Source organism: Anopheles coluzzii, chromosome 2 (assembly GCF_943734685.1).
Source record: "Anopheles coluzzii chromosome 2, AcolN3, whole genome shotgun sequence".
In the NCBI taxonomy this organism is placed as follows: Eukaryota; Metazoa; Arthropoda; class Insecta; order Diptera; family Culicidae; genus Anopheles; species Anopheles coluzzii.
Window position 1 is genome coordinate 106,763,641 of NC_064670.1, and position 21,200 is coordinate 106,784,840.

At 44.4% G+C, this 21,200-nt stretch overlaps 1 protein-coding gene and 1 non-coding gene across 17 annotated transcripts in view; both read left to right on the top strand.

Moving 5' to 3' along the window:
• LOC120953541 (serine/threonine-protein kinase mig-15) overlaps nt 1-21,200 on the top strand; it is a 56,672-nt gene that overhangs the window by 24,242 nt on the left and 11,230 nt on the right. For 6 of the 16 annotated variants that reach the window (XM_049608056.1, XM_040373582.2, XM_040373581.2 and 3 more), the window contains exons 4-12: nt 8,868-9,312; nt 9,400-9,642; nt 9,713-9,824; nt 9,895-10,111; nt 10,209-10,439; nt 11,668-11,688; nt 13,333-13,745; nt 15,094-15,319; nt 18,431-19,510. In XM_049608056.1, the coding sequence (XP_049464013.1) occupies nt 8,868-9,312; nt 9,400-9,642; nt 9,713-9,824; nt 9,895-10,111; nt 10,209-10,439; nt 11,668-11,688; nt 13,333-13,745; nt 15,094-15,319; nt 18,431-19,510 (2,988 nt within the window). Of the gene's footprint in view, nt 1-8,867; nt 9,313-9,399; nt 9,643-9,712; nt 9,825-9,894; nt 10,112-10,208; nt 10,440-11,667; nt 11,689-13,332; nt 13,746-15,093; nt 15,320-16,210; nt 16,262-18,430; nt 19,511-21,200 lie in introns of all 16 variants that reach the window. The other 10 variants (XM_049608059.1, XM_040373595.2, XM_049608068.1 and 7 more) reach the window with 8 other exon arrangements.
• Trnav-aac (transfer RNA valine (anticodon AAC)) lies at nt 6,127-6,199 on the top strand. The gene has a single exon. It is a non-coding gene; the product is annotated as a tRNA-Val (tRNA).

A 21,200-nucleotide genomic window follows, 5' to 3' on the forward strand; every position in this document is an offset into this window, starting at 1 on the left:
CGAGCTCCATTTAATTACGGTCTCTACCCCCAGCCACTCGCATTTGCATGTTGAATTATTAGTTTTATTGCTTTACGATCGATGCCCTCAGCGCCCAGCCCGTCTTGGCGCGCTCGTCTGTAGATCTGTATCTCTCTCTCTTTCTGTGTGTGCTGATGATATGGCGCCTGGGCCGCGATGGATGGTGAAGATGATGCACCTTCTTGCTTGCCGCCGCCCGTCTCCCTGGTCAGGGTTTTTGCATGTTCCAACGAGTCTCGTTTCCATTTGGTATGCTGTGAAGGTCGCTTAAGCACGTCACTCCGTCGGTGGAGGGAGCAAAAATGAAACAAAAACTACACGATCGAGAAAAACAACGTGTGCGTGTGTGTGGTGCCGGTGCAGTGTCTGTATATGTGTGTTATTATTGTTATTACTGCACACATTCGATGCAGGCGATAGAAGAAGTGCAGCAAAGAGATGGCCCAGCCTGTGCAATTAGCTGCACGAACTTCGTCGATGAAACACGGGAACACTGAACATGAGTCATCTTTTATTAAATGATAATCGTAAGCAGATGTTTTTTGTGTAAATTTCTATTTTATTTAAGAAAATTACACTATGATTTACTTGCTTCATTTGCTTCTCTTTAATTTATCTTTTTTTTTGCAAAGTCCCTTGTTTGCCCGATTGAAACATTGTGCAAATACAGGGGTTTTACGAGTAATTTTACGGTGTTCCGATGTGTCTCGTTTACGAAATGTGTTTCGATAACTACCATGTGTTTTTACTGCCTTAAAATAATGTTCACACCTGACAATATGATTTTTGATATCTTCAATTCAATTTAATTTTGTTTGACAATTGTCCTAAGTGGAATGATTTTGTACAGTGCGTAGCGTAGCTATACTGTTTGTGCTTGTTAAAAAGTCGGGAAAATGTTTTAATAAAATTAATTAAACCATCAACATGTTTTCAAACATGTTTTACACCTCATCATCTTATTATTTTCAATAATAATTATTTCGCTTGAAAATAAGTACAAACCTAATTACCATTTATTCCCTCTTTGCATTATACAAGCTCAATGTGTCGAAAATCATATTAAACTTGAGAAAATTTATTGTTTGCACCCTACAAACATGAAGCTGTAGGTAAAATCCATTGCGTTGACGCTAAAATAAGCAGCATACATCGCAAAAAAATGATTCGGTAAACCCTGCAAATATTGCCAACTGTAACCACACGACCAATTTTTTATATCTTGTCACTTTTCGCCTTTCAGCATATGACCCACTCTCTGGTTGCCCAGCTCTGTGTATCGTACGCAACCAGGATAATGATTCAATTTATTTATTCAATTACAATACTGACCCCGGAGGTTACACACACAACCTTCCTTTGCCAGGTTCTATCTGGCGTTGGTGTTGGGCTCTCGTATGGCGTGCTGTATGACATGCGCCATCCTACACGGCCGCACCGAAGAAAATGCAATCAACGAAGAAAACGGCAGGCAAAAATGAAACAAAATATTACTGAATCAATCAACGTGGTGATACGTACATACATTACCATTCGCTGTCTGTCCCGAAGACGACGGATGGGAAAGGGTCAATTGCGCTGCCATTTCGGAACGGTTGGGAGAGCAAATTTCATTCCGTTGAGCTGCTGGAGCAGAGTAGAGGATCGTTCTTCACGGGAGTGGCACGCTTCGTATCATACTCAATCAAATCATGTTCGCCTGGATGAGCAATAAAAATGTAATTTCTACTAAATAATGATGTGTCTTTTTCGGCGAATTTGATCGCTTCAAAGATGACCGAATGGAAACGCATCGTGAGTCTTGCTTTTTTTTACGAAACTAACCTCTCCGCCGTGACCTTAAATCTCCATTCCACATGATCATCATCATTCGCTGCAAGCGGGTACAAACGGGGCAACGATGTAATATGAATCGCTTCTCACCTAATTTTTGCAACATGAATTCAAAACCAAGCGCCAAAGAAAGAAAAAGTTCCGCCCGACTGGCCGGCCGGCAAGGGGTCAGCAGTCTAATGTGTCTAATTGCATATAATCGATGTTCGATGGCTTCTTTGGCGCTGGCCTTAGCCCCATCATTATCCATCTCCCCTACTCGTCTGCTTCAAAGTCAGTGCCAGTATGCCACACCCAAAACCCAATGGGTGGGGGGAGAGTGGGGAATGTAATATTATCGCTAATGTTTGCGCCGATGCCCCGTTCTTTTTTTGCTCTCTCCTTTCCATTCAATTTGGCCCCCCCCAAACGGAGGGGAGAGTAAAAGCGACTCGCCAAAACTCCGCCATCGCCGCCCCACACGGGGCCACCCTTGTTTGTTTCTCTGTTTTTGCATCTCTTTCGCCCCTTTCTATGCAGCTGTGGACGAAATGAAAACTGATTTTCTCCACTCGAAAAAGTTTTCCTCTGCGGCTGCGGCGTCGGCCCCGGAATAAAATTAAGCATAATGATCGGAAACGCTATTCACGCCTTCGTGAGGCACCCCGTCCTAACTCGCCTTTTCGGCTTGTTGCCTTTATGCCCGGGTTACACACACTGGGGTGTTGTGATGATGGTGGAGGACGTTATTCTTGCCAGTAACGCAAACTCTATTGCGCGCTGCTTACCCCCATTATGTGTGCCTCGAGTGGAGTGGAGTTAAAATGTCGAGATTTTCCAAATTTTACGCGGGGCGAGACGAAAGTGGTGGCGTTCCCTTTCTGTTCAGAAATGGTGGTTGGTTTAGATGGATTTGGAAATAAGTCAAAAATTAGATTGCACTTTCGGTCATTAAATCTTGACCGAATGGTCGATCGTTCAAGGAAGGTCACACACAGCGGCGCTGGTTGGAGTGATTAGTGGTCCGGTTGAAGTGGCGTTCTGTTTTTTTTTTTTTGTGACTATAACAAGTTGGCAATGTAAGATCTTGTGCCCTGTTTGTTTTGTGGGTGGCGAGCATTTCATTATTTTCTTTGTTTTGTGACTTGGTTTTTTTGGGTGGATTTTACGTATGGGCTGTAAGCGATTGCGTGATTATAATATAGAGATCTTATTACTGATAAAAGTTAGTGATGTCCATTGTAGTGATGGATAAATTTGGCGAAATTTCGGAGTCGACTCTGGAATTTTGGGTCCGACACCAGAAGGTAGGTTCGACCAACTTTTTCCGGAGCCGTCCAGAATTGCCCGGAATCGTCCGTAGACCTCCAGAGCCAGAGTCCAGAGTCTTGTCATCCGAAATCGGAGTAGTCCTGATTCGGAGTCCGACTCATCCAGAGTCAGAGTCCGAGTCATCCAGAGTCAGAGTCCGAGTCATCCGGAGTCGTCTGGAGTCTTCCGGAGTCGGCCGGTTTCCGGAAACTGCTGCATGGATGATGTCGTAAACTATTGCTATCGTCACTGAGCGTAGATCTTAGTAACACAAACCTGGTTACTAAATGTACGCGCAAATCAAAAGACAAAGAAAAAACTAAATGAAATCCCGGCTCGACCCTGGCCGACTTCGAGTGACAACGGTCTCGGGCGATTTCGTCTCCAGTTTGATTTTGATTCGAGTAGACTGTCTTCAATTCTGACTCCGGACGATTCCGATTTCGGGTGGAGCTAGTGGTTCCACTTTTACCGGAGTCGGACTAATAATAACTGGAATTGAGTAGTTGTGGCTGCCTTCCAGAGAGCTCATTACTAGTTCAAAAAGAATTTCTGACACTATCTTATTTTGTTATGACTGTTTTGCAGTGCCTTTTTGCATAGATTTTACAACTTCTTGGATTACAAACAGCCAATAAATGTTTCCTTACTCTACGTAAGACAAGGGCGCAGCAGAGCTACAGATCTTGTTAAAAACAAGTTTCTATCATGTTTGCAATGTCTCACGAAATGGAAAGTCCCGCAAATGTATTTTCACAAAGCAATATATTTCATCTACCAGACAAAGTACTACACTCCACCCGTAATTGCATAGAACCTTCCTTGACGTTCGAAATGCATCCAATAAAGAATGTATTTTTACACGGGGAATATCCTGAAAAGTTGGACAAATTGCTCTCAGTAACACACACCTCGCAGTACAAAGAGCAACAACGAGAAGAATTTGAAGGTTAGCAATGGCGTTATTACTCACTGGGAAACAGGACATGGTGGAGACAGACACGTCGCGATGCATTTTCCTCAGTTCCTTGGGGCTGTCCCATGAACGTTTTCCATAGAAACGTCATACACAAATTGTTCTGTGGATTTGTTTCAACTTACTTTTTGCGTCTGTTGAACACCATAACAAACGAAAACGAAAATGGAAAATCCTCCTACAATGTAACAAAAATGGATGCACATTCCCACAAGCACAAGCAGTATTACCGTGTTTGCCGCTATAGTTACGTTGCCGGCTTCAATCGCCGTAGCTCCTCGCGGTTGATTGTCATTGGGCTTTTACTTTTCAATGTCAGTGGAATATTAACGAAGAATGAAACTACCAGCGAGCGAAGGAGAGCTTCATTGAATATACATCACCACTCTAAGTTTGTGCATCTCTTTTCCCTTTGCTTCAACCGGCGCATTATTAAACCGTGCCGCTTTGCGTTTACTTACGCTTCTAATTGTTGGCTTGCGGTTGCGGTGCGCCCTCGTGAGAGATTTTAGAGACAGCGCGAGAAGAGCAAAGGAGTGTGCGCGCACACTGTGTAAGATTTCACTTTTTCCAGGCCTCTTTGTTTGTTTGTGCTGCCTCTGCTCCAAACCAACCAAACTATAATCACCGCCAACAAAACTACGCTTTGTGCAATTGTTGTACGCACGAGAGAGTGTGCTCTGCGGAAAAAAGGAAAAAAACACTGTGCGGATTTCTATTGGTAATAAAATTATACATCACCACCACCACCACTACCACTGTGCTGCGTGTGCACCCAGTTGCGGATGTGCATTCATCTTTGCCCGTGATCGAGCGTGTATGCGCCATCGCCTTTTTGTCTGTGGGCGGGCGGCGGCGGCGGCGCGCCTGGCTAATAAGCGCACTAGACGCCGGCGCCACCCCGAGGGGACATTAAACCTTCATTAAAATACTGCCAAAGTGATTAGAGAGTGAAGCGAAGAGAAAGAAGCAGTGCGCAACCGTAACAACAACAACGTACAAAGAAGTCATTAAAATAACGCACTTTTCGGTGGTGGTGGTGTATTATGGGCCGATGTTACGAATAAGTAGATGATTTTTATGCTTAATGTACATTTTAATGTTGCCCCTTTTCTTTTGTTGTACTTTAAGTGATGAGGATAAGCATGAGCATTGAAGGGAAAATCGTTTCTTTTTGCTATTGTTTTTTTGTGGTCGTCCACAACTTTTTGGTTTTGTTGTGATGATGGCAACGGATGCTATTTTGAGCCGAGTTTCCCAAAAATATGTTTTTCCACGTTCCATTGATGAAATGTCCTGCTGCTATCAGAGAGCGCAGAGGGTCCCACGCACGGACGCACGCACGCTTCCAGCTAACTCCATTTGCGCTGTCAGCATCATTTTCCAAAGAATGTTGTGTCTATCGCCACGGTGACATCGGGCTTACGGCGTTCCAAAATTGGAAACCTCCCCTCACCATCTTCCTTGCGCAAATTCATCTTTGTTTTGCAGGACGAGCAACATGATGGTGCTATGTCCCTAAGGAAAGATTTCATTGCCAGGCGGCGTGGTTGGACACACCGTTGCTCTCGTCCCCGTGGAATATGGGCTAATTTTCGTTGGAATTATTTTCCACCAAGCTCAACACATTGCCGGCGCCCCAATCACAGCCAGCGACACCGAGCTTGTTTGGCATCGGTCCATCCATCGGTCCATTTGGCTCAGACCTTTCACTGTATCACCCCACCCAAGCACAGGGCCTCACCATTCATGAATGAATAAAGCCGTGTATCGCTTGCGTGTGCAGGTGAAAGGATAGCCAAGTTGGCTGGTGGTGGTGGGGCTGCTGTTTGCCGTGTTGCTTTTTATAGATCAATGTTTGAAGCTTTTCCTTCAAATCGGCCCCCCGTTCGTTCGTTCGGGGTGGTGGTAGGGAGCCCTAAGTCTGCTCGAGTGAACGTTTCGTAGCTCACACTGACCTTATTTCGTAGAAGCTGGTGCAAGTGCAGTTGGTGGTTGGTATAGCAGTTTCCGTGGTGTAGTGGTTATCACATCCGCCTAACACGCGGAAGGCCCCCGGTTCGATCCCGGGCGGAAACATGCGAATGTTTTTTTTTTTATCTGCTCACAATAAATATAACGTTTTACAAGTAATTTGTATGCTGGTTTGTTGAATTGTTGAGCCTTTGAATCTTATAAAAAATTATATTTATTTTTATATGTATCAAATGAAGTATAAAAATACATGAAATGGTTATTTTCTACAATCAAACATTTCTCTGAATATTATTTCAATCCCTCACAATATGTGGTCAGTGGTTGTTTGTTGCTTAGATACTGCGCACTACTGCGTACGACTCCACTAAGCACCAGCGATTATGCAAATTATCGCACAGTTTTTGCGTGGGACGCACAGCAGCAGCAGCAGCAGCAGCAGCAGGCGCAGAGGCAGAGGCAGGCCAAGACGCCCACCGAGAGAAATGCCAACGCCTTCGAGGTGTGCAACAAGTGTTGTGTATGTGCGTGGGCCTTTGACGACGACTTATCGAGTGTATTATCCTTCAACACACACTGCTGGCTCCGCATGTTGTTCATGACAACGAGAGAGGAGGAGCCTGTTTTTCCTTTTCGCCATTCCAAAACACCATTCCCAATAAACTCTCTGAGCTTAGTTGTTTAGGCTCGTGTGCGTTTTGTACACTCTAACACGGTGTTTGCTCCTTTGCAAATGAAAAACCTTACATTTAATGCGAAAAATTGTCCATTAAAGCGTAGGAAATCAAGCTCGAAGGCACAGTGCGGCCTAAATTGCTTCCACCACATCGCTGAAAGTGTTTAACTGGATTATCCAAACGATTTGCACTCTTGTGTTGCATGCATTTGCTGCATGCTGACAGCATCCCGTGCCGTACTTTGGCGCGCGTTTAGATTCCTCCAAATCGTTTCCCGCGTCTGCGTTCTTCTAGCAGCAGGTCGCGCTCCTCCTTGAGCAAGAATTGCTCGGCTGCTTGCCTTTCTATGGCGAGACCACCACGCTTGGCTGAATTATTCACCTTTTGCCATATGCCTTCCATATCGACACACGTGATCCTTCTTGGTTGTGTGCTCTCCAGGGTTTTGCTGCTTTTACCCCACCTTAGTCGCATCCGGAGGTCGCCTCGAGCGCGAAAATTGATATTGAAGTAAATTGAATTAAACTTCATGCTCGTGCTCTCTCTGCATTCTTCTCTCTCTTTCTCGAACGCGCATAATTAAATGTTTCCTCTTTAAAGGAAGCTTGGATGGATGGAATTTTTGTGCTGGCGGCACAAGCTCCTCCTCCCTGCTGCAAATCTGTCTGCACTCCTGCTCCCGCGCCCCGTCTTGGCACGGGATCGTGTTCCACATGCAGCGCATACTGCACCTCTCCGTGGGTTTTGGAATCAAGTGCACCTCTTGTGTTCTCCGTGCATGTGCATTTTAGGCGCCCTTCGTCTCTAGGCCACGGGAGAGTGTCTGCGCTGAGAGACGACGAGAGGTGGGCATTCGCGTACAGGTTTTTCCCGCACGGAGAGGAGGTTCTTTCTATATCGTCTGTTGATTTTCAACACGATTGGAACACTTTGCGCGAGTTCCTCTCTGTCTGTTGTTGTTGGTGGTGGAGCGGAATTTGCAAAAACCAACATTTCCGGTACACTCTTCTTAAGAAGGAAAAGGTTAAATATGGGTTACGATGGTTGCAGTCCCAATTATTGTTTAATTTAAAACGGTTTGATAGCGAGGTGTCGGACGCGAACGTCTGGTGGAAATGTGTTGAATGGTTCTGTATAAATTGAATGCTTGCAGAAACTGAATGATATTACTGACTGAATGTTTCTTGAATCAAAAACCAATTTTTCAATCGTTACTTCTCTTTAATCCTTTAGTCAATCGTGCTTAATCACGTATATTAACTGATAGGCACATAATTACAATATTTTACAACCACGTCCAAGCTTTCGCCACGTGTGTCGTGTCCTCTGCAAGGTTAAAAATCCAATCCAAAAATAAATTCTCTCCTGACGGCCATCTGGCAAACGACCCTGACAAGAAGAAAAGCTGTAGGCGTCATTTGATCCTGGAACCTCAAAAATCTTGCCACGATACAGTCAACAGCGGCAGTCCTCTGCTGTCAATAGAGCCGCATGCATTTTTTTCTTCCTTCTATCGATATTAATAATCGTATGTGAGCGTGGGCGATCGAACGAGGAGGGAGAAAAAACCACAAAACCTCACGTTTTGCGTGTGACTGCCTTTTCTCCTCCGAATCGTGCGGAGGAGGGCGCTAATGAGACATTAAGGGATCATCGGTGTGGGTCGATCCCCGACCCATGGCAGCTTCAATCAAGAGAGCAAGGGTTTTGCGTGTATGGGAACATGTGCAGTGTGTGTGTGTGACCTAGTCCGATGGTGGAGCAAGTGTGGTGTGTTGGTTTCCCTATGTCGCCCACACAGCACGTGGTTTGGGGGCACTCTTTTGAGGTTGCATTTTTTTATGTCGTAGCATTTCTGGTAAGCAACCGGAGACGATGGATCCGTCACCCCTTAAATGGTGTGAATTTGTAACATAAACCCAGTTCCACCCAGTTGGGCGTTCGCTGCGGGGGGTTTTTGAGGAAAAAAAGTTGATGATAAAAGGTAAACGTGGTAAACCACCTACGAATTTTGAAGATTTAAACTAAAGTTAAACTAACTCGCCATTCGTCCAATCTAACCTGCTTTTTTTGCTCCTCTCATCATTGCTCAACAGGGTCGCCACACAAAGACTGGACAACTCGCTGCCATTAAGGTGATGGACGTCACCGAGGAGGAGGAGGAGGAAATCAAACTGGAGATCAACGTATTAAAGAAATATTCCAACCATCGCAACATTGCCACGTACTATGGTGCATTTATCAAAAAGACGCCCGCCGGCAAGGACGACCAGCTCTGGCTGGTGATGGAGTACTGCGGGGCCGGTTCCGTCACCGATCTGGTCAAATCGACCAAGGGCCAGAGCCTGAAGGAGGAGTGGATCGCGTACATCTGTCGCGAGATTCTGCGCGGTCTGAGCTACCTGCACACGAACAAGGTGATACACCGCGACATCAAGGGGCAGAACGTGCTGCTGACCGACAATGCCGAGGTGAAGCTGGTCGATTTCGGTGTCTCGGCCCAGCTGGACAAAACCATCGGCCGGCGGAACACGTTCATCGGTAGGTGGCGTGGAGATGTGGAAGATGAGAAGAGTGTGTGAGAGTGTAAATAACTATTTCCTATCTTTTTGCGCTTTCCACCCGCAGGTACACCCTACTGGATGGCACCGGAAGTCATAGCATGTGATGAAAACCGGGACGCGACGTACGACAACCGGTCCGATCTCTGGTCACTAGGTATTACCGCGCTCGAGATGGCAGAGTCGCAGCCACCGCTGTGCGATCTCCATCCGATGCGTGCGCTCTTCTTAATCCCGCGCAATCCGCCACCGCGCATGAAGTCGAAGAAATGGTCGAAGAAGTTCCACAGCTTCATCGATACGGTGCTGGGTAAGTGGGCCGAGCAGAGGATGTCCTGCGAATTGCAGCTAATCGTGCGTTCTTGTTGATACATTTGCAGTGAAAGACTACCACCAACGGCCTTACACGGAGCAGTTACTGAAGCATCCCTTCATCAAAGAGCAACCAACAGAAAGACAAGTTAGAATACAGCTTAAAGATCATATCGATAGGTAAAAACGACGCGCGCCGTCGTGTTTCTGAACCTCCATTTAACAACGCTTTCTTTTCCTTTTACTTTAGGTGTAAGAAGCGTAAGCAGGAGAAGGAACGCGACGACTATCGTTACTCCGGATCAGAAAACGACGACGACGACGGCCAAACGGCCGGCGAGCCGTCGTCCATCATACAGGCGCCGGGCAACGATACGCTGCGGCGTACGTTCCACCAGATACAGGAGGGCCGAATGCAGAACGCCGAACAGCAGCAGCCCCCGAATCGCAATCAGAAACCACAACCTGTAAGAGAAGACCGGCCCTTCATCGTGGGTTTTAATGCACTCGTGTCTGATCGTACAATGTTTTCTTCCTTTTTCGTTGTGCCATGTTGTGCTGCAGCGTGACGAGCGAAGTAAACCGCAGCCGGTGGAGGAGCCGGGTCCACCGTCGAGACCGCAGCTGCCGCAGCGTCTCATAGTGGTGCCGGACCCGCCGGCCAACAGCAACGCCAACCGACCGCTGCCACCGACACCGCGCAGTGGCAGCGGCTCGTCCTCCCAGCCGCAACAGCCATCGTCACAGACGCCGCAGCAGCCGGCGCGCAATCAGCAAAACTTCTTCAAACCAGTGGTAAGTAGCGGACGCGCGACCCCCCTCTACACTGTGCAAGCGAAAGGCTGACTCATATGGACAGATGAGCATGGACATCGGACAGATATCGTGTGCTTGGGGAGCGGATCGTACCCACAGCAATACGATCGTACTACTGAACAAAACGAAAAACGGAACTTTGACGGAACAGATTACTGTCGGACGCTTAGGGCACCGTTGACCAACTTTTCCACACTGTTACAATGTTCTCTCCTATGTATGTTAGCTTCTTATCTGTGTGTAGCGTCACGTTAGTCGTTCGTTGCTTTCCTGTTTATCGTTTCGCTGCTCAAAGCGCAGTCTTTAAATGTTTAGCAAATTCTAGCGTTTATGTTAAACGGGGTAACCACCATCGTTGCCGTTGTTATGGTTTAGCTTCATATGATATTCCTGTTGTTGTTGTTTTTTCCCATAGACCTAGTTTGCTCTGCTCACGAAATAGCACAGAATCTTTGTACATATACAACCACGATTTGCAAAACACACCAATCAATCAATCAAAATTTTATGTTTGTTTATGTCTACGTTTATTCATTTCCTTTCGATTGTTTTGCAAATAATTTGGCGTATTCAGCACAGTACGCCCTTCACACGCTGGATGTAGAATTGATCTTCTCACACAAAACTGCACTGTTCATATTGCACTGCAATTAGCACACACTCTCTCACAAAAACCATTTGTAACACTGTGGACACTTAAACTACGAAACACAATTTCCTCCCAGGGGGAACGAAACCAACCAAACCACTCTGTGTATGATTTTTTGAGTCTGCACACGTTTTTTATGTTATGCTACATGTCACTAAACTCTATTTATTTGTTTTCTCAACACACGTACACCACCGATGTACACACACACACCCACACCTGCAACCATACAATACCACACAAAACGCAACCGATCGGAATCCGATTCTCGCCACGGCGGGCTGTACTGTACATACGATTGATTTGAAATGACGATGATCGTACACACCACCCTCATCGCCTTTCCTACCATTCCTGCGCTATTGTTGCTGTTGTATGCTGCTGCGTTCTCGTTGTTGTTGATGTTGATCGCGGCATGATCCGTTTGTACCGTTTTGCTGCGCTGGCCGGTGGTGTGCGGGTGCGAACCCTTCCTCTATGGTGTATTTTGGCTCTGTTCTTTCCCTTACCGGACCGCGCCTACTACTACTGCGTCCCGCACTACTACTACTACTACAGCTGCCACCGAGACGACCTGAGGTAAGCTATGGCCATTTTTCGCTTTTACTCTCTATCTCCCTATTGTCGCATAACGCTTCTATCCTTCCCTTTTTGCACTGTTGTTATTGTCCTGTTTAGTGTTTACCTTAAGAAAGCTCCTCCTTCCGGGCTTTGTGAACGCTTTTGTTACTACGCCTAAGTCCCTGTTCTTCTGGCCTGTTCTGCAAGGCCAGTCTTTCTATGTTTTCTATGTTTGTGCTAGTCTCGCTTTGTGTTGTCGTGTTACTTAACTTGATGTATGGACTTTGTTGATTTACGTTAAATCGGACGACACGACATCTTGCCACTAAAACAAGCAAGTGAAACATATACGACTTTCATAGACCATTGTTGTTCAATAACTCAAAAAATGTACGATCAGAATGCACTAAACGTTTTCAGGACACAAAAACAAATTAAATTACGTTCAATAACTATCCCGTTTCTAGCAAAACGAAACAACAGTAAGACATATTTCTGCAATTATATCCTTACGCATGCAAACTGACTTGCATATGAGCCTACGACTATCAAGCACGAGATAAGACGAGATGAAAAGAATCACTTTGAGCAAAATGAACGATGCATCTTCGACAGAAGATAATCCGCTAACAATGGCATTGTCTATTAACTATACTTTCTAATAATTTACCTAATCCTTCCTCGGTTTTAAAACGCTTATCCCCTTTTTTTGTTCCAATTTTAACACAACCAAGCGAGCGTTAACCTATGTTATGTGTGTGATGTGTTAATCATAAGCGTGTAAACATTAAAAACTCGTTGACGGATCAGCATGCATTGCATCTGCTGCTTTCGATAACGACTCATGATTGCGACTGTAATGCAATCGCTGCTATGCCTAAACATGAATTAACAAGCTGTTTTAACAATATTAAACTATTTTTTTTATTGTGATTGAAGTTTGATGTGTCAATCTTTAGTTTCTGAATGCTTGCAATTCTATGTTGCTCCTCTATCATTTATACCGATTATCGGTGCTTCCTGTTTTTGGCTGACCACTGATGTGCTTTAACGAAATTGGTATCGAGTGAATTATTTACTCGAACAAACTTCTAATTAAAAGTCTTTAGTTGTTAATCACACCAACAAAAAGCATCACAAGCACTTCCACATGCAATATTAATCGGTGATTTTTCTCTCCACCCTTTTTTTCATTTTTCTTCCCCAACTCCCTTACCCTTATGTATCCCTGTTTGGCCCGATTTGCGTGTCATTTGTTGAACGTAACGCGGCACGGATTCAAACAATTGTTCTCAATGGTTCTTGATTCTTGAATTTCTCTTACTCGTACGTCGTCCTGTTTGGCACTCTTTTGGCAATAATAATTATGACAATGACAAAAAACACTACAATCCTTATTACTGTACAACGTTCCAACCTTTGGTGCGACGAATTCACATCCCACTTCCCGCAATCCCTTTTGGCACTTTGTAATCCCTAACACCCACTGGTTGTGGTTGTGGTTGTGATTCCCACTCGGGCTCAAATGGGTTCAATCTGGGGGGTCCCAACAACCTCGAACCACTTCGAACCACAAACCGCGAACCCCAAACATCCCCAAACATTCCCTTACGGCCTGGCTAACCCCGGCACATGCGCCCCCCCAAAAAAAAAAAAAAAAAGGAACTGGACATGTTGGCCGCACAACTAAACGAACTGGGCGTCTCCTCCCCCCCGCAGCAGTCGCAGCAAGCGCAGCCGGAGGCACCGCCGCGGAACAATCGGCCCCAGCCCGGACCGCCCGTGCCCGGATCGCAACAGCAGCAACAGCAGGTCAGTGCAGGTGGGGTTGGTGCCAGCGGCGTCGGCAAGGCGCCCGCCATCGCACCGAACGGCAACAATAACAGCAGCAATGGGGCCGGCGGCGGCAGTGGCGGCGGCGTTGGTGGCAACATCAATAACAATAACCATCATCCGCAACCGATCAATCCGCTCGATCCGATCGAAAGCTCCGACTCGGACTCGGAACCGGAGGAACCGAACGGCCGAACACGAAACGACGGCACGCTTCTGGCCAGCGATCCACCGATGCCACTGTAAGTATGCGCTGTCTGACGCTGGCGTGTGTTGTGTGTGAGTGATTTATCGCGGAGCGAAGCTTCGGTTGCTTTGTGCGAGCGTGCGCGCGCGTGTGTATGTTTGGAGGGAAGGCGAAAATCAAAAGGAAATTCTTTTTACGTTTTATTTCAAAACATGCGCTTATGCTATGAGGTTTATGCCATTGCACTACACTACTTCCTGTTCACTACAACTTTTTTATATTTTTTTACAAAATTTAATTTAATTTAACTTTTTTTAAGTTTAATTTTAATTTAACAATAATTGTTCGTTGATCCTTGACATTTATACACTCGAATTGTACGTTATATTGTATTGTAATAGCATATTGTTGCACATTTGCCTTAAAGGTAACCTTAAGTGCCGATCTAACTATGATTTATTCTCCTTTTTATGTCTATTAATGGATTAATTTAATTAGCCGGTCTCGTAGTACAGTCGTCAACTCGTACGACTTAACAACATGCCCGTCATGGGTTCAATCCCCAGACAGACCGTGCCGCCATACGTAGGACTGACTATCCTGCTATGGGGGGGAATCAATTAGTCACTGAAAGCCAAGCCCACAAGTGGGTACAGGCAGGCCTTGACCGACATCGGTTGTTGAGCCAAAGAAGAAGAAGAATGGATTAATTTTCACATAATGATTGATTTAAATGATTTTATTTTCATTTTTGACTTCTAAATTACTTTAATTCACTACAAATGAGCTACAAAAGATGCTAAGGTATGATTAGAAGTGTTGCGAGTATTTTTCTATTTTTGTTTACATACATGCGGCCATAAAGCCCGGCAAATCTTACAAAAACAGCTTAACTTACCGTTCTATTGGAAGTGTGTAGTACGATGATATGACCACCACAGCATTGCAGAGAGCATTCAGGCTTAATTTCTCATCAGGCAGTTAATATAAACAAAAACCAAAACACATTACGACCATCGCTCATCACTAACCATATATCATTGTTATGTCTATCTTTCACCCTGCTCTACTCGCTCCCTTTACTTTTCATATTTGAATCTGTTTTTTACTTTTTACCTATTTCTACAATTTCTTATAACCTTTGTTTCCTGTTTGAATTGATCGCGATTAATTATTTCGTAAATTTGCTATTTGCTTCACTATTACTTAAACTCACCTTCAAATTATCATCTTTTCATCTCATCTCGTTTCATTATTTCTGCCATCTTTTTGCGTTTCCATTTCCCATTCTTTCGTTTTTTCTTCTTTCCTTGGTTTTGTTTTTCGCCTCTCTGTCCTTCCCCGTTTTTCTTTCGTTTTTTTTTTGTTTTCCCTCGTTTGGTTTGGATTTCCGTTATGTTCAGTCCCGAATTTTCCTATAGGACGGGTGGCTTGGGAGTGCTCGCCGAATCCGACCAGAACAATCAGTCGTCGTCGAGTACGCCGGCGGGCGGCGGCGGTGCCAGCGGAGCCAGTGTCCTGTCGCCACCGGGCGGCGGCGGCGGCGGCGGTGGTGGACCCCCGAACCGACCACTACCACCAACGCCGGACGACGATGACGCGCAGGGCGACGGGACACTCATCAAGCGGGTAAGTGGCCAAAACATTTTGCATCTTTTCACCCATTAGCCAAGTTTTTTTTTACTCATTTACGGTTTTGTCTTATTTACTTCTGTTCTTTACCTTCCTCCTCTACATATCTGCGTTGTGTTTTAGTATTATTTTTATACATTCTCGTGTAAAGTTGTTTCGGTTTGTCTTCTTGCACTTTCTTCATCACTATTACCATCACCATCAGGAGTGTGCTAGTTTTTATTTTGCAGTTATGAATCGGACTCGTATATTTTTTCTTTTTTTTTTTCAAGAACTATGTGTGACTTTGATATTCTACGATCCGTTTGATAAGTTTTTTTTTTTGTTTATTTGTCCTTTCAAACTTTGAATTGTCTTATGCTTGTGTGTATTCTATGTTTTACACGAAAGAAGATGTACACAATTTGTCTTTTGTTTACAGCTTTTAATAGCTTTTGTTTTGGCTTGCGTTTTTGTTGCTGCCTTTTTTTGAAACCGTTCACAATTCGGTAAAGTTGTGTTCTTTGCCAAAATCAATGTTTTTTTTCTTTTTGTTTTAATTCAAAATTGTTCTCAATTGCTGCGATATATCGTTCCTATATCTGTTCGTACTGCATTGATATTTTTCTCAATTGCATCCACACACTTACAACATCAGTCTTTCTGTCTTTATATCTCCTTGTCATTTGTTTCTTTGTTGAGTTGATTGAGTTCCATTGAGACCGATATGTTTATTGAAAGCGAACATCATTGTTAAAAAATGTTAATTGTTAATACATTTATTCAGAAACTCTCACACACACTGTAGCTTAGTATCTGTCTTATGATACGTTCCATTCTCTTTCTCTCTTTTCTCTTTCTACCTGTCGATACCACCAACCGCGCGCGCGCGCGTTTATGTGTGGTTAGATTTTGAATCTAAAGTGGAAAAATTTCGAACTGCAAACCGTGAACTGTTTAGTAAATTGAACTTCTTTTCTATCATTTCACCTTTTGAAGGAGCAAGTTTTATCGCATATTTATACGGCTGACTGTTTTTTTACGCACCCCATTTAGTTGTGGTTTGGTTTTGGTTATCTTTCTGCTGAGTTTCTGTATGATATTTAGGGGTATTTTGGTGCGTTTGTTTTTCACAACTGTTTCATCCCTATTTCCCTTGTTCTATTTCCGTTCGACTAGCGCACAGGTAGAAAGTGTTATTTTCTTCTTATTTTGGTTTATGGTTTGGTTTAGGCTGTGCATCCCCCTCCCTACACAAATCCTTTTGATATGTATGTTGTATCCTCTGTATAAAGTTTACTCTGCCCCATAAGCAAACACAACCCAACTGCATCATACATACCTACACACAGTTCGTTTAAACGTTGGCTAAGAGCATCCTTAATGTTTAATTTTAGTCCTCTGTTTTTACCAATGTTAGTGTTTTTGGGTTGGTTATGGTTAAAACTGAGCAAATATCGAAATCGTTTATATGTTCAATTCCCAATCCGATAATGCATCAGTTCGTTCATATGACTATATTTGATTTTGCTATTGTTGTTTCATCTCTATTGCGTCGCTGTCGCTCTTTCTTTTTTACAATTTATCGCAAACCATAAATTAATCGATTGGAGTATTGTAATACACCACAGAAAGCCAATTGGTTGACACTGCAAAGCTGTAGCTCTAAAACAAGAATAAACTGTCCCCGTGCGTTAACTAAAAGTCGAATCGAAGTGAATTTGAACGTTTTGTTCTCAGCAGCCGCTCAATTACATTTGCCGCTTTTACTGACACCTTTTATTCGGATTCTTCAAACTAAATTTACATGGTGAAACTGCTCCATGTGCGCGCTATTCCGCTTTTCTTACAAACAACAGACACTTACAACGAAGAGCATCTGCGCAATCTCATCCGCTTTTCTTCAATACACACAAAACACGAGGCTGGTGTAGTGTCACAGTTTAACGGAACAAATTGTGCTACACAATGTGTGTTTAATGCTTACGTTGTGACTGCTGCTGCTGCTGCTAATATGCCAATTTGTGTCTCCTTTGTGTGTATTTTGTTGCTCTCTTATCGTATTAAGTGTCCTCGTGTCCTTCCCGCAAAACAACAGTAGTGCGATACAAATGGTGTAGTGGTTTGTACACAGTTCCGTTTTGTTTTTGATAGAGTAGTTCGATTCGTTATTGCACTTAATTTTTTTGGATTGCTCGCGCTGTGTTCGTCATCGTTGTTGCTGCTTGTTTATAGTGTTATTTAGTGTTATTGGTTCCTGGACAGCAGCCTTGGCGCGGGGGCTCATGATGCATCCGTTCGACGGTACTGTGAGATTCATAAGCGTTACATTCGCTCTCCTGTTCATTGTAGCGTTTTAGGTAGCTTGTGATCTTCATACATTCGCGTCTTATTTGGATTTTTTTTTCGATCCATCACGTAAAATAGTAAAAATAAAACACACACAAATCACTGTAGAAATAGCGGATGTACAATGATCGACAAGGGAAAGCTACAATCGCAAACCTCCTCTCCCTTCATTGCTCATGTTCTCGTGGTACGTAGCATTGACTAACTAGACACGCCGCAACACACAGGCACTGTTGCATTCGTTTAGCTACTGAATGTTTTGTTTGGTCGACGGTAATATAGCATTTACATAGATCTTCATCTGTTCATCTGTTATTGATATATTTATACGTATTATACGCATATTGTTCGTTCCTCTCCATGTCACTCTCACCCTGTCGTCTTACCTTCTACCCCGTTGGTGGTGTATCCCGTCTCATGATGCTTCCATCTCTCTTGGTTCACATTCTCCGCCGACATTCATTCAACGTTTCATAACACACTTTGTACAATACAGTCCAAGTAATGTGTTGTTGATGCTGTGATTGGTCTGTATTGCTTATTCCATTTTCATGAAAATCATTCTACCCTTTCCTCCAAAAAAAATAATAATAGCGACATGCCGACTTGGCAATGCCCCTTCCGTCCTCGACTTGTCGCTATTTTTGACTGTGTGTGTAGGATTACAAAATAAATTTGATCGGTTGTTTTGTAAAAAACAGAAAATTAAATCCCAAATTTCCGCATACCAAAAAAGCCCGAAAAACTCCAACACCCCTTTCATACAAAATTATCGTATAGAACTTCGACAATAAATCAACCCCGTCGCTCGGAACGACCACCACCTCGTCGTCCGCGTCGACCGGCTCGACCACCCACTCCGAGAGCGATGAAGCCGTCCTGCTGCGCGATTGGGACTTCGAGCGGTTCTTCCCGTCGAACGAGCGCCCGAAAGCGGCCCAGCGCCACTCGATGTCCGACAAGATGTCCTCCTCCTCCTCCAACTCGCCGGCCGACTCGAACGGCCGGCTCCGTCCGCCGAACGCGATCGACAATAAAACGCGCAAGGAGCTGGCCAACTCGACCGCCTCCTGCGGGATGAAAAAGCCCTACCCGCACCATGGCATGAACCTGGCGTACGCGGAGAAGCGCAAGGTCGAGGAGATGAACAACAAGATCCGGCTGGAGGAGCAGGTGAAGCACGAAATATTCACCCGCCAGCGGTTGCAGTTCGATAAGGCGTCGTCACCCTCGAGAGGCCCGGGAGGGCAACAGTCTCAGCAGCAGCAGAATGCCCACAAACGCCAAGAATCGGACTCGCGGCTGCCGCTCAACTTTGCCCGTGCCTTCCGGCGCGAAAATTCCGACTTTTTCCCACTGTCCAAGCGCCACTCGGCCATACTGGGCGAAGCGACTGCCGACGCGAAATCAATGGCCTCGGGTGGCGGTGGTGGTGGTGGTGGTCAGGGTTTGCAACAGCAGCAGCAGCAGCGCTCCAGTGCGATCTTTTCACGCAGCAGCCGCAACAAGTTTGAGCCCATCCTGACCAACTTCTCGCTGAACAATCCGTCCGGAAGCGATGACGAGCGGCGGTCGTCCTCCTCATCGCGACAGACTCCACCACGCCACGGTCAGCAGGATGGCGGTGGAGGTGCAAGAGGGACAGGATTAGTAGTAGGAGGAGCAGGAGGAGGAGGAGGTGCTGGCACACCAAAGGAAGGTGGGACCGGTGGGCGACAGCCGAGTCCACTGGCAAGCGCACAGGTGACACCGCGCAACATGGACTTCTTGCGTCCGAGGCGCGAAAAAACTGAATCCGTCATCTTCGTACGTAACTCGCCCAACCGGCCGCAGCAATCGCTGCTGTTTGATGGTCAACAGGTAAAAGCACACATACACTCTCACACACCCACACACACTCACAAACACATGCTCATTTTTGCGCGTTAGGCCACGGGCACCTCTATCCTGGCACACATGTCCTTAGAAGGTTTAGTGACGGATTCGCCAGGAACGGAAGAGTTAGAATTTTTCTCTTTTTGCTATTTTTTGAGCATTGTTAAACATGTTGCTCAAACTTGTTTGGATATTGAAATATATTCAATACATAAAAAATATCTAATCTTTATTTAATTTAAGCCTGTTTTGGCGATCTTAAACGAGTGCTGTGTCGGGAAGATCTCTAAGGTAGCAGCGTTTATTTGGCTCAATTGAAGTATAAATGCCTGGAAGTTTAAAGAAGCACGATCAATGTTAATAATCATTTGCAACTATCACATTAACGATGTAACAATAATTGCATAAATATCATTTGCATGGAAAACGATCGAAGTCATTAAAGTATTGTTTTAGGCGAGGAAATAGTTTCTATATCTCTGCCAACAATGGTCTATTTTTCCTATTTTGTTCTAAGATCATGCTACCATGATGATCTGATACTTGGGCTCGCTTTGGGCTACCTCCAGCTCGTCTTCCAGTTCCACATAATGCTCCCGCAACTCCGATAAAGGACATGTGTAAAGGATTTAGCGTACTTGCGCCTTATCGAACCGTTAAAAAAGAAGAAGAAGCAAATTGGATCGAACTCCCTTTCCTACCATCATCACCAGTACCTTCTCCCTGACTCCATCACCCACCCGTCCCCAATGTCCGTCCTTATGCAAGAGCGCGCGTATTAGTCCCTTTTAGCTGCCAGACTCGTTTGTTTTGTTTTTCGTCTTCGTTTCCCATATTGCGCTCTTCTTAATCTATTCCTCCTCCCTGCCCCGCGTTCAATGTGTACTTACTAGCTGCTAGTAACACGCGTGCGTGTATGTGTCTAACCCCTCCACCCCAAGAAGTACCAGTCTACGCCACACAGACTCTCATCATCGTGCTCCCATCATTGGTGAATAATACTTCGTCTACCATCATTCAGGACTGTTCTGCATGAATATTAATCGCAAATACACAAATAAACGAAGCCAAAAATAACAAAGAGAGAAGATGTTTCTGAGGCTCACATATAGAAACTTAGGATTTAATATTGTTTAAACATTGCCCTTAGACATTATTAGAGAATGATAGGAGGTTCTTTTTCTAGTTGATTTTTTTCCTATATTCACTATATTCGACAAGCAACTACAGGCAGTATTCTAAAATGCGGATTTTACAGGTAAATTTCGAATGTTTTAAAACTGATAAATTCATTCATGCATTATGACGTCGAAAGTGATCATAATTGAAACAGAAACTGCCCTCAAACATATAGCAAAAATCAGGAGTTTATTTTAGTTTATTTAGTATTTAGTTTAATTTGGCAATAGAAAAAAAATAATCAGAAATTGGAAGTTTTCTTTTCAGACATATTAGTAAAACCCAAAAAAATAGGACGAAAATGTAAGGTTAAGAGACGTGATTTGTGTAAATGATTATGTTAAATACTAAGCAAAATTGTAAATAATTGCATGCCACCTGTCATACGGAATGTGTGTATGTGTATATGTATATATGTGTAATATTATTAGACTCATATCCGTTGTTGTAATTATGTTATGTGTATATGTGTGTCTGTGTGTTTGTGTCAAAACGC